This window comes from Sturnus vulgaris, chromosome 6 (assembly GCF_052056855.1).
Source record: "Sturnus vulgaris isolate bStuVul1 chromosome 6, bStuVul1.hap1, whole genome shotgun sequence".
NCBI classification, from domain to species: Eukaryota; Metazoa; Chordata; class Aves; order Passeriformes; family Sturnidae; genus Sturnus; species Sturnus vulgaris.
In genome coordinates, this window is record NC_142248.1 from 17,623,997 (window position 1) to 17,639,920 (window position 15,924).

A 15,924-nucleotide genomic window follows, 5' to 3' on the forward strand; every position below is an offset into this window, starting at 1 on the left:
CTGGGAGAAAGACTGAAAATGACCAGCTCTGTCCCTGAAATAACTATTTCAAGGCTTGGGCATTTGAAAGTCAGAAGGGAATATTTGCTCACATACACTGCATACAGCAAAGTCTTCCATGAGATACCATCCATCTTGCAGGAAATTTAAATGCAAGGAGTGGTGTTCACAGAGGAATGACTGGAGGCATGCTGGTGCTTGGAAAATATTTTAATCTATAGTCATAACGTACAGGGAGGCCACAGTCTTTTGTAAGAATCTGGATTCCTATTGAGGCTCTTAAGTTAGTCATCACAATAACAGACTCTTGCATTATTTATGTGCCTAAAATTCTTTACTGTATCTGCCACTAACATGCTTGTTACAGTTGACCTCAATAAATTTGTGTGCCACAATTAATTCAAAGCTTTCAAGTAGCATTTCAGAGAATAATTTCTTCAGCACTTAAAAAAAAAAACTTTTCCAAAGGAGATGACTTGCTGAGAAAAAAATATAAACTGATTCATAGTTGTACTGAAACTGCTGTGAAGTCCATAATTATTTAGTCAGATATTGAAAAATTATCTATCTGTACAGAGTAATTTGAACCTGGCCGGGGTTCAGAATTCAAAGAGTAATTGTAATGTAAGTACTTTGCAATCTCAGAGACAGCTCCACTTATTACTAATATTTCTTCCATTTTTAATTTAATAAGGACAACTCTAGAGGTGTCTGCTCTCATCTGATTTTAAAGTGCTAATAGGTCTTATTAAACAGATGGAAAAAATTTATAAATTTGCAAGAAAGGTGAGAGAGGGAGAGTAAGAAACAAACAACAGCATGACAATTTATGACCTTTGCTTCAAGGTCAATGCTATTCCACATATTCCTGTGGAATGTATGTCTCTTACAGCTTATGAGTGTTTTTGGTAAGATCTTAGTAATAGTGATCATAGTAAAGAATGGATGTAAAAATCCCATGTCACATTTTCTGATGATTAAAATTATTTTTGTTAATTGATAAATCAACAGAATGGATAAAAATTGCATCAACAAAAGCAAATTATTTCTTCTCTTTAATCTTAATGTAAGAATGGATTTTTTAAAAAGCGTTGCATGTATCAGTTGAACAATTTTAGACTGCCTTGATTAAATAAGAGAATCTCATAAGTGATATTAAAAGTACTAAGCAATCTGTAGCCCTCACTCTTAATGGTCTTATCTCAGTTTTATATGAATCCCACCGAACTTGCTTTTTGTATTAGTGTAGCTTAGTTCAGAGGTATATGAAACTACATGAATTTTCATTTACACGTCTTTTGTTTGTTCAAGTTCTCAGATTATCAGAACTACATTGTGAATAGTTGTGTGAAAGAGAACCCAACAATGGAAAGATCAATTTCTCTTTGCAATGGTATCTCTCAGTGGGTGCAGCTAATGGTTCTCAGCAGACCAACACCACAGCTTCGTGCTGAAGTGTTCATCAAGTTCATTCATGTTGCACAGGTCAGTTAAAATCTGGCACGTTTGGTGTTTCTCTGATACAGCTCTTTTTTCTGCTCTTCCCATGCTGCTACTGTTGGGTGAGCTGGGAGTGTTGGCACTGGTGTGGCTCACCCACACCACGTGTGTATTTGTGTATGTGTGCTGTCTTACCGAGTGCTCAGGTGTTACACAGTCATGGCACCAGGACTTTCTCATGTTCCTTCTGAAGAAATTATTTTCACTAGTAAAACTAGACTTGCTTTTGAATCAACATGGGAGATTCCCAGCTGTGGCTGTGAAGTTTTCCAAAGCAGGAGTTACTCTCATGGCTTTGGCTGTAATCAGAAGCATTCCACCAGAAACCTCTTTCTGGATAAAAGGAGAGCTATGCTCCTATTGGTACTCTTGCATACAAATTCAACTGCAGTCATAAGCAAGATAATAGGCAGTGTTTCCTAGTTGTGGCAGACTGTGGGAAGAGGGGGAAGTACTGAGGAGGTACTTTGAAGATTTACTGTATCTGAAAATTTAATATTTGATTTAATGACAGTAGAGAGTTTACGTTACTCCCAGTAAAATCACGATTCATTACCAAAATACATGAAGTCAAATGGCACAAACTTGTAAGTCTTCAGAGCAAGACAATAGGGGAAATTGAAGTTTGGGTGTGACATTGAACAACCTGAATCTTTAAATGATACTGATTTTTTTAATTTTTTTTTTTTAATGTCAACACAGAAGCTCCACCAGCTGCAGAATTTCAACACATTAATGGCAGTGATAGGAGGTCTCTGTCACAGTTCCATTTCCAGGCTCAAGGAAACGAGCTCATGTGTTCCTCATGATGTAATTAAGGTTAGTATTGCTTCTCTAAGTTTTCCAAATAAGAGAATCTTTAACTTTTTTGTCACTCCATACACTAAAAGCAACCTTACTTCTTTGGATAAGATGGAAAGACAGAACAAAAATTTATTTAGTTTTGAAGGGTTTTTATTTGTTATTTAATCTCTACATCACCAATTACTCCTACACTTCTTGCAACCCCACCTTTCTTCAAGACTTGTAAAGATTCTTTAAGGTTTCTCTAATCTCAGACGTGATGAGCTTCATTTTCATTTACATGCAGTAGTACAGAATAATATTCAAACATGAACACAGAGCATTGGATCCTAGAACATTGAAAACAAAACTATTGTTTTCTGTAGTAACACTGACCATCCTTAGTCTATAAAATGCTAGCACAGAGCTCTGCACTTTGAGTGAAAGGACTGGTTTTGTTCATGTGATCTTTTAATTCGATAGATGTTATTAAATTTAGACTTGAACAAATTTAGCCCTAATGCACACATAGTATGTTGGAATGTTAGGAATCTATTTTAATTTCCAGTTAAATTCTTGTGAAATACTGATGAAAGCTATTAAAAGGGGAAGGAGGGCATATTTTTTAGCAATGCTTCTTAAGAAGCCTTCATGTGGTTTATTCTCTTAAGAGAATAAGATACTTTATTCTTTTTGGGACCTGAAAGAGTCTAATGATCCTGCTTTGATCACAGTATGATCAAATTAAATGAACAGTGCATACCTGGAGTAAAGACCTGAAGTGTGACCTCCCACTGAAAACGGCTACAGCTATCAAAATCTATAAAGTCAGCTAGAAAGCTTATTTTAGAAACATGTTTCTCAAATTTTGCCATTTTAAGGACTGTATATGTATACATGGTTTGAATAACTTTTTGTATCAAGAAATTGTATACAGGTGCTAATAGAAAGAAGGTAAAATGTCTGGTAATTAGTGACTTGAAAACACACTTCGAGGTTTAATGCATCAAATAGTTTGTAAAGGTTACAGATTGAGAACTTTGACAGGAACTTCCCAGAGAAAACATTGGTCCATTGATTTTATTATGTTAATGGGTCAATTTTGTACCTGTAGAATTTTAAGCAAGGGAAATGTTTAAACTGCTAGACTGAAGATTAATTTGGCCTTTATAAAAATCCCAGATACTGTGTCTAATTAATTTTCATGGAAAAAGTTTTCTTAAAAAGACAGGTTTGCCACCTTGAACCACAGTTTGACTTGTGATCACACCATGATGGGATCAGGGCACAGCACAGGGTTTCTCTGCCAGGATCTCTCCAGTAATTCCAGCTGGTGACCTGAAAGGCAGAGAATGCATTCCACATTTTAATGTGAAGATGGCTGCTTTTATGGATGTCAGGGAGCTTGGGCTGTGCTTCCACATTGACTGCATATAGATCCCCCTGATTCGAGAGAATCATATTTCTCTTCATTTGACTAAATGGGGAGGGTAAGGAGACCAGCATTATAGATTAGGCTATATATTAACTATATATAATTACATATTAGTACCTAATTTATGGGTATAGCAAATCTAGAATGCCTAGATATCACTTGAAATTTTAAAATTTTTTTCAAGAGTCATTATGAGTAAATTCCTTAGTGGTAACATGGGAAGCTCTTGTGCTATGTAAGAAAAACCAGAAACAATAACCAGTGCTGATTTTTTTTATTTTCTTTTTATTTTTAGGTGTTTAATGAAATGACAGAATTGCTTTCATCTTACAGAAATTATGATAGCTACCGACGTGCCTATAATGAGTGCAGTAACTTTAAGATCCCAATCCTTGGGGTCCACCTGAAAGACTTGATATCCCTTTATGAGGGCATGCCAGACTACTTGGAGGACAAAAAAATTAATGTATACAAACTGTATTCTCTGTATAACCACATAGATGAGCTGATACGACTCCAGGAAATGCCACTTCCCCTGGAGGCTAATATGGACCTTGTTCACTTGCTTACAGTAAGTGTGTTAGATAAGATAAATACTATCCAATTAAAAATTTCATATACCTATCAAACAACTAAATAGAGAATTCTATTAATTAATTAATTATGAATGCATAAGATTGTAAGGGTTTTTTTTCCTCAAAAGGGGAAATGTACAGAAATAAAAGAGAAAAAAAATGGTGATGATTTATCTGGCAGCAAAGGTAGAGGTGCCAGTTCAGCAGTATGCTTCCAATTATTTCTATAAGGGAAGGAAATGTTTGTTTCTGGTTCACTATGGTAGTATGCACTCTCTGTACTTCCAGTAAGGAAGATTCCTTGTGTTGAAAACAAAATCACACAAAAGTTCAGTCCTTCAGGATACTGCATTTCTAGCCAAGTTTCTTCTGGTGCTTAAGAAACTGTCTGACATAAACATTAGTCAAATATAGTTGATGCATTTCACTCCCAGTCCTATGTAATCAGTGCCATGCTACTGAAAAATTAATGCTACCTAAGACGTTGTTAAAACAATAGTTTTGGCTTCTCCTAGTAAGTTCAAATACTACCTTCTATTAAAACAGAAAATCTTAATTTCTTGTTTCTCAGCTTTGTTTGGCATTAACAAGTATCTCATCTTGGAAAAACCAGATAGTCCACGTCCACATTCTGGTTACAAGCCCTGTTTCAGGAAAAAGCTAATAGATAAAAGTGCTTATGAGCCTTATTTGCTCTCTCAGAGAGCTCTCTTGTGTGAAATGAAGCACACCTGTCCAGGGCCTGAAATACAGCTGTGTGAAGTGGTGAACTTCTTATTCTTCCTGCTATTGTTTTAAATGTTTTGTTTGAAATTATTCCAAGTATATTTTTTTCTTCTAAATAATGTTTTTTAAAAATGGGTATTACAAATATGTAGAACTTTGGCCAAAATTTCATGCAGCTATATATGACAGGACATAAACGAGAAGAAATACTTCCTTTCAGTGCAGGTGCTTTCTGAAATCCCAATAGTCCGTGTTACAGATTTCCAGATAATAGCAATAACAGTCGGGAATGTAGAATTGGACACATATCAAATCACTGTGAACACCTGTGCAGCTCAAGATCATTTCTTTCTAGTTGTAATCAAAATTTAAAAATAATGCATAAAAATATGAATGCAGTCTAGCAACAAGTTTGTGAAGTAGTAGTGACTCTTCTGGGATTAAACTAATGTGTTTGTTTTCAGCTGTCCCTTGATCTTTACTACACCGAAGATGAAATCTATGAACTTTCATATGCACGAGAGCCACGAAGTCACCGAGCTGCTGTAAGGGCCTTTACAGATTCTTAAAAAAAAAGGAGGGCTTTTATGAATGATTTTCATTTAAAACCAGGATTTTTTTTAAAGAAAATGTTATCTCTTGCATTCAGTTTATTATATGATAAGCTGAAAACATTTTAGCCTTGTAGATTGAGTGAAATCTATAAAGTACAAATTCTTTGGTTGATGATGAAGCCTAAGAGAGACTTTATGACAGAGTTGACACTATATCAGGTTTCATAATATGAACACAAAGATAAATGAAGTTGCTATGTGGAGACATGGCATCAGTCTTAATCTTGGCCGTTGATACTATTTTTTTCAAATGGAAAATTCTTACATGATTCAAATGATGAAACTCACAAGTGTTATGTGGTAGTTTTGTTCCTGTTTTATAAATATGGAAAAGATGCTGATTTTACAGAACTGTCAGTGAGCTGTGACAATTTAAGGAATAATTTCTGTTTTGAACAAGGAAGAGCTTAAGCACCATGTAATTATCAAAAGAACATGCCAGGTCCAACAGGTCATTTCTGCAGTCCTGTGTCACACACTCCACTGTCACAAATGGAGGAACTGTAATACTGAAAATCTTTCCATGTGGTACTAATGAAGTTCCTTTCAATTTATTTCAGCCTATGACACCTTCCAAACCACCAGTAGTTGCAGACTGGGCCTCAGGAGTGGCCCCAAAACCTGATCCAAAAACCATCAGCAAACACGTTCAGAGGATGGTAGATGTAAGTAAGGTTGGCCAGTGTACTTCATATTATTGTCATCTTTGTAGTCCTAATCTCAAGGTGTGAGAAAATACAGGGATGGGACTTCTGTCCTCGCAAACAGATACTTTTGCCTACCTGTAAACAGCACCAGCAGCTGTGAGGCACAGATGGGAATTCCTTCAGTGGGTGAAGAGCCAGCAGGAGGTGTGAATTCTGGTACTAAAGAGCCACTCTCTCAGGGAGCCTGGGAGCTGTGTCTACCAGGGCTTCCAACATCATGTTACTGATGCAGTCTGACAGGAGGCCTCTCAGTGGCTTTGTTACAAGCAGTCATTGCTTTTTCTCTTTCTTTGGGTCCCCTGCTTTATGGGAAATTACTAAGTAAGGCAATTGATTCCAAAAGTGGTGGAGGTAGAGATGTAAAGGGTTTGTCTTTGCTCGCCTGCTTCACCTCTTTTCTTTCTAAGCACTTCTAATATTGTGAGGCATCCTTTGATACATGCTGTTTTGGAATATATTTCTAAATTTGGTCTAGGTGTACTCCTTGCCTTGTGGCCAGTAAGAAACAGTAATATATTCCACAAGTGGAAACAATTCTGTCATATAACTGATTATCTCATACCATGGACCTGATAAAATAAGCTAGGCAGCTACACTGATTTGGCTACAGAAACCACCATTGAGAGCACTAACTGAGAGCATTAGAACAAGTTGTATATGTGGGCCTGGACAGAATGGTTTTAAAGCAGAAGTAAAATACAGCTGTCATCATGTTGTGAAGCTTTTAGTCCAGCCTGTGTTGACTTACCTATGTTTTGCTGCAAATCAAGAAATCATAATGCTTTTCTAGTCTCAAGCAAAAAAAGCAATTAGACTCTTGCACTGTTCAATAGACACTGGGAGAAGATGGGAGAGGAAATCCATAAATAGTGTGGAGGCTTTCTAAAGTGGTAATTCAGACCATCCTCATTATAAACTATTATGCTATTACCTCATGCAGTCTGTCTTCAAAAATTATGACCATGATCAGGACGGATACATTTCCCAGGAAGAGTTTGAAAAGATTGCTGCCAGTTTCCCATTCTCATTTTGTGTAATGGCTAAGGACTGGTGAGTACCAGCTTATCAACTTTGTAATATTTGGGAGGGGTTTAGGGGGTTTTGTGTTTAAATCATATTTTATCATTAGGGTGGTAAAGCAACCTCTTCAGGCAAGTGAAAACATAACTGACAAAAACATCTTCTAAATGTTTTGTGAATGACATTTTCATTGGGCTTGCAGCAGTGGTATCCAAGCTGATTTAGAAGGAAAAACAATAGAAATAGACAATGGAAAAATAAACATTTTCCAAATTATATTCAGTATATACTACTAAAGAATTTTTCTGTAATAAAGCTGTCCCTTAAAAATAGAGAATTGGCAAATGTATATTTTGATAAAATCAGGGACATTTTTCTTAACATATTAGAGCATGGAATAATACAGTAGTGATTATTCAGAGATTTACTATGAAGTACTTTTGAGGTTGCATCACATATGCAGATACTCCATTTATCCTGTCAGGCTGCAGTTTAAATGTGTAGATAAGCTTCTGTGTATTTTGGAAGCAATTGGCAAGATTACTGAGATCACTCTAGTTTGTTGCACATTAAACTACTGCTATTATAAAATGTGAAGAAAAAGATGTTTAATTCTCCTTATGCATTTAACACAATATACGTCTCACAAACAACTTTTCTTCTTTATTTCCAGGGAAGGTCTGATTAGCAGGGATGAAATAACAGCTTACTTTATGAGGGCTAGCTCAATCTATTCCAAATTAGGACTTGGCTTTGCTCACAACTTCCAAGAGACCACTTACTTAAGGCCCACTTTCTGCGACAACTGTGCTGGATTTGTAAGTTTACTTTTAAGTAAATTATGTTAACATTCTTTGGAATGATGCCTTTTTTATCTCGTAATTGTCTTGTGTTATATACAGAAATGGATCTATATAAAAATCAGTGAAGTTGTATAGAACATCAGACTTTGCCTCTGTAGATATTTAAGGTATCCTTTACTCCCCTCTTGGCAATTCCAGTGTGTTTAAACATGGCTCATACTTGTGGGGTTTGGCTGTGTCACCAAGAACAGTCTCAGGCAAGACTTCCAAATGCAGAGCCTTCCATTCCATGGGGCTGCTAGAACTTATGTCCTGATACAGACATGACATGCCTCTGCCTGTGGCACAGAAGGTTTAATAAAACTGACTGTCCTACCAATCTGCCGTTCAGCTGAGATCAGACAAGGGTGCTGAGACAGAAGAATTCTCCATCTACTCCAGCTCCAGAGCTTCTCGAGGAACTGCAGATCTGCTGATGTATTCAGTACACTAGCTCAAGATATTTTGTTTGTTGTTGACACACACAAAATATTCTATTTACCTTATGCTAAAGGAGTAAATAGTTCTATTTTGACCTTATGATTAGAAGTGTAGAAAAAAAAGATATTCTGCAAGTGCTCAGATCTTAGAAAAGAATGGAACTTTTTGTGTATTTTTTATCTGGAGGTATCAAATATGCAGAGAAATATATTAATATGTAGGCTTTCTGTTTGTTTGAATTTCAGCTATGGGGAGTCATTAAACAAGGATACAGATGCAAAGGTAAAGTACTTTATACTTTGTTAATTTTAATCCATAATTGATCGTGAATGACAAAAACCAGTGATCATCCTGAGATCCATGACAATATCTATGGACCCATTTAATCTGATCTCTCAGGGAGGACAAGACTGAGTCAAAAATAGTATGACAGACAGAAGAAATGCAGAGATGATTGAACTTGTAACTGACAGCTCTAATGCTTTCCAAGACATGACTGAATTCAGAGGGTTTGGGAACAGACCCTTGGATGCAAACATCACCACTCTGTGAATATTGTGCAGCACATTCCCAACATCTGTTTTGCAGTTTTCTTCCCCACACAGGTATCAGCTTTCTCTGCAGCTCCTAGAGTCAGGGCACTTTTTGTGACTGAATGGTGCCATTTTGTACTTTGTACTTAATGAACAGGAATTTTAGACATATATGGCAAAGGGATGGTGTTTTACAGATGTATGTCAGTAGAGGTAATGCCTGTAGAGAACCAAAGAAGGTTCTTGTTTCCCAGGAAGGCAGTAGTGAGAGAGCTACCTTAGATGCTACAGCAGAGTCACTGAATCATGTAAACGTTGTTTTGTTTACAGACTGTGGAATGAACTGTCACAAGCAATGCAAAGACCTGGTTGTGATAGAGTGCAAGAGAAGACCCAAACCTTCTGTTGCAGACAGCAGCCCAACATCTGCTCTTGCTTCAAGCCTCTGCCCAGTAGGAGTCAAAGAACAATTCCATGGTGAGAAAAGATCACATTAAAAAGATCAAAATATGTAGATAATCTTTCCTCTGCTCCTTTTTCTTTTAAATCAGAGTTATTCAGAATCCTTTTAGGTTCTGTCAGTTAACTGCAGTGTTTTATCTATATAGACACTAGAACCAGGTATATATTGGCTTGTATCAAGTAACACCATTCCTGCTGTAGACTGAGTAAGGATGGACTCATTTTCCAGGAGATCTCTTGTCACGCGACACAATGTATGGTGCACAAATGCCACCAAAAATGAGAAAATCTTCTGCCAGACTCTCGTGAGAACTGGATGCCATGTGAAATGAAGAGCTGACAGGTTTCCTTAACTCTCTCACCTTATGACAAACAAGTCTTGCTTTTAACAACTCGTAACATTGACTACTGCACTGTTACAATTCTGACTCAAATTTTAATGTGGAGTTGATAAAGTCAGTTTTCCTACATATCTGTATGCTAGGAAAACCAACAGCTAATTGTCTTTTTTTTTTCCACTTCATTAGCTGAATCTATAACTCCTGTCCATCTGTTCATCTTCCACAGAATCAGGAATGAAAAATCTACACCTCTGTTCTTTTATCCTTATATCAAGCAAGCTGTATAAAATTTTCTTACTGTATACTTCTGTGCAGGCTGTCAAAAGAAGGAATGTTGTCCTTGAAAACCACCAGGCTAATTCTGTTTTTATTTTGATGTTCCAACTCTCTGCATATTCACTTTCTTTGAATTTCTTTCCCGCTCTTTGCTTGTATTTAAAGTTCTTAAAATCTGCTTCCTGCCACTTTCATTATCAATCTTTTGTGTTGTATTTAAGACTCATACTGCTGGATTCTACCTTTGGCTTCCCATTAGCACATAAGTAGCATATAAGTCCCCCTCTTCTCTTGATAGTGACTATGTGCATCTTTGTGATTGTGTCTGAAATGGCTGCAGCACTGCATAATAATCACCTCTTACCCATATCCAAGTTTTTCTCAAACTGACCTTGATGCCACATGTTTTCTCCTACTGATCCATATTTGTGTTACTGAGACAGGGGAAAGAGTTGTTTCAGGAGACACAACATTAAGAAACTTCTAATGACAGCTATTTTGGAGAGCAATGAATATAAAAGTCAGTAAGGAATAAATGGTTTATTTATTAAAATTATGTTTAATTACCAAGCTTCCTGTTTCTCCTTTTCTGAGAGAAGATCTTGCCCCAATTTACCATATGTATTTTAAAGGACAAGAAGAAGCATCATTCACCTTTCCTAATGGAGAAGTAGTGGAGCACAGTGAAGACAGCAAGGATCGAACCATTATGCTCATGGGTTCCTCAGCTCAGAAAATCTCAGTGAGACTGAAACCAGCTGTGATTCATAAAAGTACACAGACTGATCCTGTACTTATGGCTGGTGATGTATCTCGTAAGCGGAGAGAGAAGAAAGAACACAGGATGCCAGAAAATCCTTATCTCCAGGCAGCTCCAGCATCCACATTTCCAAGCCCAATTCTAGGCCGCAGAAAGGCATTTGTTAAATGGGAAAACAAGGACTCCAGCCAGAAAATGAAGGAGGAGCATCACAGCTGTAAACCCTCATACCAGGAACTTGAGCAGGTACATACATGATGGAACAAATTCTGTTTTACACAACAGGTCAAGTGGTTAATGTGTGGGGGAGTGGCTGGGTGGGAAGGTGTCACTTTACCTCAGTGTAATTAATTGCAAATTTAATTGCCATTAAACAATCCATGGCTGGCATCATAAAGCCTTAGCCACTTTAACTTCCAGCAATGTTTCACTTAAATGATAAATTTTAGTGCTAATACAGGGCTTTGAAGCCATAGTTATGATCACATTGATCCCTGCCAGTTCTATGTGAACATAATCCAATCACTCAGGACAGAATGTTACTCCATAAAATGAGGAACATAGTTCTGAATTTCCTCCTGATTTTGGTGGCCTCTGCTTTCTTAAGTGACAGAATATATGGGGCTGGGAAGGCAGGGTTGTTTTTGTTCAACTGACAAGTGTAAGCACCACCAAGAAATTTTGCTATGAACAGACATGATGCTTCTTGCTAAATTTCACCAACATCACCCCAGCTGTGTCTCAGCTTACTCTGAAGTGTTCTGACAAAATAGCTATTCATAAGACTGTGTCACCTCAAACATGGTACAAATTCAGATTTGTAGAAACACCTTTCCAGACAGATTAAAGAGACTAATACAATTCTAACAGTGCAACTAATAGATGGGTCCAGCTATAATTATGAGGAACTAAGACTTATTTTCATACTTTTTACTCAATATTTATCACTATTCTGTGATGAAGCAGCATGGGAACAGTCCAACAAAAGGACCACAGTTTAATCTTTGAATTATGACTACAACATTCAAAATATCCCTCGCTGCTGATAAAGTGAACTCGTGTTTTATCAAAGATGAATGGTTTATTAACCATTAACAGAGATTAAGACAATCTTCCAGTACAAACCACTTCCCTTTCAATCAACAGTATATTCAATACAAGGATGTGAAGCTTGGATGTAACCTCTAAAAATGCATTCTTTAAAATGTCCCATTCATATGAGTCCAATAATTTACACATGCCCTTGCTCCCTTCATCAGATTCCGACCTCGATTACTAAACAGCAGATGATGTTATGAAATAATGGCTTCGCTTCTGGTACATCAATTTCTGCAGCAGTAGAGTGGTAAAGTGTGACCTGTGCTGTCGTTTCCCCAGACTGCTGTTGTTATGAGGAGCAGTGGAGGGTGGATAAGTGCAGGTTGTGGAAATGACTCAGATACCAGCTGCTGGAAAGCTGTTAGAGGATACACAAAGAATAGAGCAGGGACTGCGAAAATATTCATATAAATTACTGGTTCTGATGAGAGCTACACCATTTTATGTTTATGGGAGTCAACCTAAGTATACAACCAGACAGTTCTCAAACAACTGCACTATAAAGTACAATTCTCTTTTTTTTTTTTTTTGTTTGTTTATTTAGGAAAGGAATATTCTAAAGGCAGACAATGAAGGTTTAAAGATCCAACTGGAACAGGCACATAAAACAATTGAATCTCTCACAATCCAGAAAAGAAATCATGTAGTTGACAGTCTACAACACAGAGACTGCTCCTAGCAGATAAGAGGAAAATCTCCTATGGGATGGAAGAATGTAAGACTGAAGGAGGGGCTGAGATAAAGCTGCTTACCAAGTGAACTGGAGAGAGAATGTGAAGGATGTTAAGCAGAAATGTTCTTTTTACTCAGCACATTTCCCTTTTAAACATGCACTCCCAAACTGTATAAAATCATTCCTTTGACCTTGTAAAGTAATTTAGCATTATTTGTGCAATGAAAATAGTATCTTCTGGGTTTTTGCTTTCAAAAGGAGTGAGAGTTTTGCAGAAGTCTCTGTTCATGTTGAAGACCATATTGATTTCCCAGTGACCTGGATGTCAGCAGCACACCTTACTGTAGAAATGTTCTGACAAAGTAGCTATTCATAAGACTGTGTCACCTCAAATTTGGCCCAAACTCAGTTTTATAGAAACAATGTTTGATAAAAGCCGAGTAAGTAAAACTTCCTACTTGGAGCTGAAAGCAATTAAAAACATGAAGTGAATGGTCACATTTTATTCCAGAAATTAACAACAACTTTAAAATAAGTAGCTAAGCTAATGATATTTGATTGATCCTTACACTTTAAGATAAACTGACAATTTTTAAAACATCTTTCAGAGCTTTAGAAGTTTTGCTGCTCAAACACTTGAAGTAACAGAAGTGAGACTATAGAGACTTGACATTAAATACTGCTTCCATTTTTGTGTTCCATGCTATGACCTGGAACACTTAATTCCACTTACTTGGTTTAAGGGATGACTTCTTGTCCCCATACAGTAGGTACAGGACAAGGCTGACTGTATTTCTGTCACATCAAAGTAGATGCCATTGTTGAGCAGAACCTTTAGAGCCATATCATGAGGGAAATTGTACAGCATTCTCTGTGCAATAGCTACTGCATTTCAGAGCTCCTAACAAGATTTCTCCATTTTCTCTCTCCTAGATTTCACATGCACTTTACATAAAGAGTCAAGATGAGTGTGCTCCTATGTCTGTAAATTTTGTATAGTAAAAGGTGTGAGGGAGGTAACTTAAATACAAAGTGTACATATTGTTAAGAGAAAATAAAACAGTCTTTCAAGTTACTGATAAATCTACTTGTCAAAATAGTCAATTTGAAAATTGCATTTGCATTTCAAGATAATCTGTACACTTATTGAGCTGTACAAAACTTTCTTGTATTTATCAGGTGTCATCACACATACAAACATCAGAAACCAAGTCCACTTAATGCTCAACACTTGTAAGATATATAACACTTCTAAGTCCATTATAGATTGAAATTTAGTCAATGACAATAGCATCTGTGCTGTGTTCAAAGTGGCAAGTGTATAAATATACATCTGCAATTTACAGTCATTATCAAGTATACGAACACTTTATAAAGCTAATTTGAAATTACTTGCCAGTTTAGTGATTCAAAATTCTGTTTTGAAATTGGATTGTGCTTGCAAACCTATATATAAGTAAAAATAAATGGAAGGAAAGAGTAGATTTTCTGTAACATTACTGTAAATAACTGAAATGCATTGGAAAAAAACAGCTCTGAAGACTGTGCAGCTTGTTAAACTCAGACACTAAACCTGAATTATTAACAAGTAACATGGAATTGCACTTTGATCAGTGAAGCAATCAGAATGACTGTCAGGTCATGTCTGCAAACTTGGTTCGCCTGTTTTCTGTGAGCTTCTTGATTTTGTCCTCTATTCAGGGAACTACACAAGGTATATTTCTAATAGGCATTTAGCAAATAAAAGTCTGTTTCTACAACTATTAAACAAGAAAAACGTTGAATATATTTTCACTTATTTAAAAAAATACCCAGAGGAGCAGCTAAGACTCATAAATCTCATTGTACAGCCAAGGTAACTGCTCACTGGTGGTCTAAACTCTGGATTTGAATAGAATTTGTGTATATACATATACTTTATCTATTATGGAATACGGCAATCATGAACAAAACCTCGTAGTTAAAAGGAAAATTCCCTAACATCAGTAGCTGGCTGAAAGGCTACTGTACAACTAGGTACTTCATACTCCAAACTGAGTTATGACCACAGATTTGTACAGTCCTAAATGCTAACCCAATGTTTCTCTGTGAAGTTTGCTCGTTCAATCTGAAAGACTTAAAAGGGATCTGTCTGCAGAAATGTCTTAGGGAACAAGTGTGCAGTGTTTCATTTGTGCTGAAAACTTCCTGCTTCAACGAAGACAGTTGATACCTGGATAACTTCAGAGCTAAGTACCATCAGGTTCTCTGTTTGCCCAAAGCAAATAGTTATTTCCTCCTTGCCCGCCCACCCCTTTTTTTTTTTTTTCCCTGAAGTGCTGTTAATCCCTTCTTTTCTTTTGGGACTTTCTTTTTCCTGCATGAAAGACAACAGCAGAACCTGACCACAGGGAAATGTTAGAACTGACAATGCTACCCAGAAAGAATCACTTGCCTCTGTGTTAATCTTCAAGCTGCTTTATGTTAGGAAAAAAAGACACAACTAAAAGTGCTGTTTAGAAGTCATGTTATCAAACAGAGATACTGAAATTTACCTTGTTATGGCTAAGTTAAATGGAAACACTTCTTCCTTCTCTAGGTTCAACTGTACTTACTAGAATGCAGAAAGAACAAGCACCATTCCCCATTTATTTTGTAAGCATGAATTCTGATTGTGTAAAGATAAATTGAGTAATATAATTAACAAGGCAGGGCTACTGTTCATATTCAGGTTAAATACAATTGCTCTTAGATTAGATTATATGTTTTGGAAATCTGTTTTTGTTCTCTCAGCATCTGTTATTTTGTTGTAACTGATCTCTATGGCAACTTGAAAAAGTTTAATGCTGTCTGAGAAGACTGAAAAAGTGTATAGATTGTAAAGATTTTATATAAATTGTATGATTTTGGTTTAATATTTATAATAGAAAAAATATTAAAATTGCATTTCATGCCTCTGATTTTGTATCTCAGAGAAATCTATACAACCTATATTCATCTTCCCTGACTGTCATGTGAGACCCTTTTGCAGCATTAATGTAGTACCAGTCTCTAAACCAGCTTCACCTTCCCTGAGCCTCGGAATGGGGCCTGGGAGAACTTAGGAAGCTAGGTATTTGCAGGTTACTTGTTTGGTATTTTAGTGGTTGACACAGTACA

General features: G+C 36.6%; 1 protein-coding gene across 5 annotated transcripts in view; it reads left to right on the forward strand.

Annotated features, from left to right (window-relative positions):
* RASGRP1 (RAS guanyl releasing protein 1) overlaps window positions 1–15,725 on the forward strand; it is a 37,508-nt gene extending 21,783 nt beyond the window's left edge. For 3 of the 5 annotated variants that reach the window (XM_088167199.1, XM_088167198.1, XM_088167202.1), the window contains exons 7-17: window positions 1,312–1,485; window positions 2,203–2,319; window positions 4,014–4,289; window positions 5,484–5,564; window positions 6,194–6,298; window positions 7,281–7,390; window positions 8,034–8,178; window positions 8,865–8,925; window positions 9,507–9,653; window positions 10,888–11,261; window positions 12,658–15,725. In XM_088167199.1, the coding sequence (XP_088023325.1) occupies window positions 1,312–1,485; window positions 2,203–2,319; window positions 4,014–4,289; window positions 5,484–5,564; window positions 6,194–6,298; window positions 7,281–7,390; window positions 8,034–8,178; window positions 8,865–8,925; window positions 9,507–9,653; window positions 10,888–11,261; window positions 12,658–12,792 (1,725 nt within the window). In that variant the 3' untranslated portion in view covers window positions 12,793–15,725. The remainder of the gene's footprint in view (window positions 1–1,311; window positions 1,486–2,202; window positions 2,320–4,013; window positions 4,290–5,483; window positions 5,565–6,193; window positions 6,299–7,280; window positions 7,391–8,033; window positions 8,179–8,864; window positions 8,926–9,506; window positions 9,654–10,887; window positions 11,262–12,657) is intronic. The other 2 variants (XM_014891237.2, XM_088167200.1) reach the window with 1 other exon arrangement.
* Window positions 15,726–15,924: the final 199 nt, after the last annotated feature.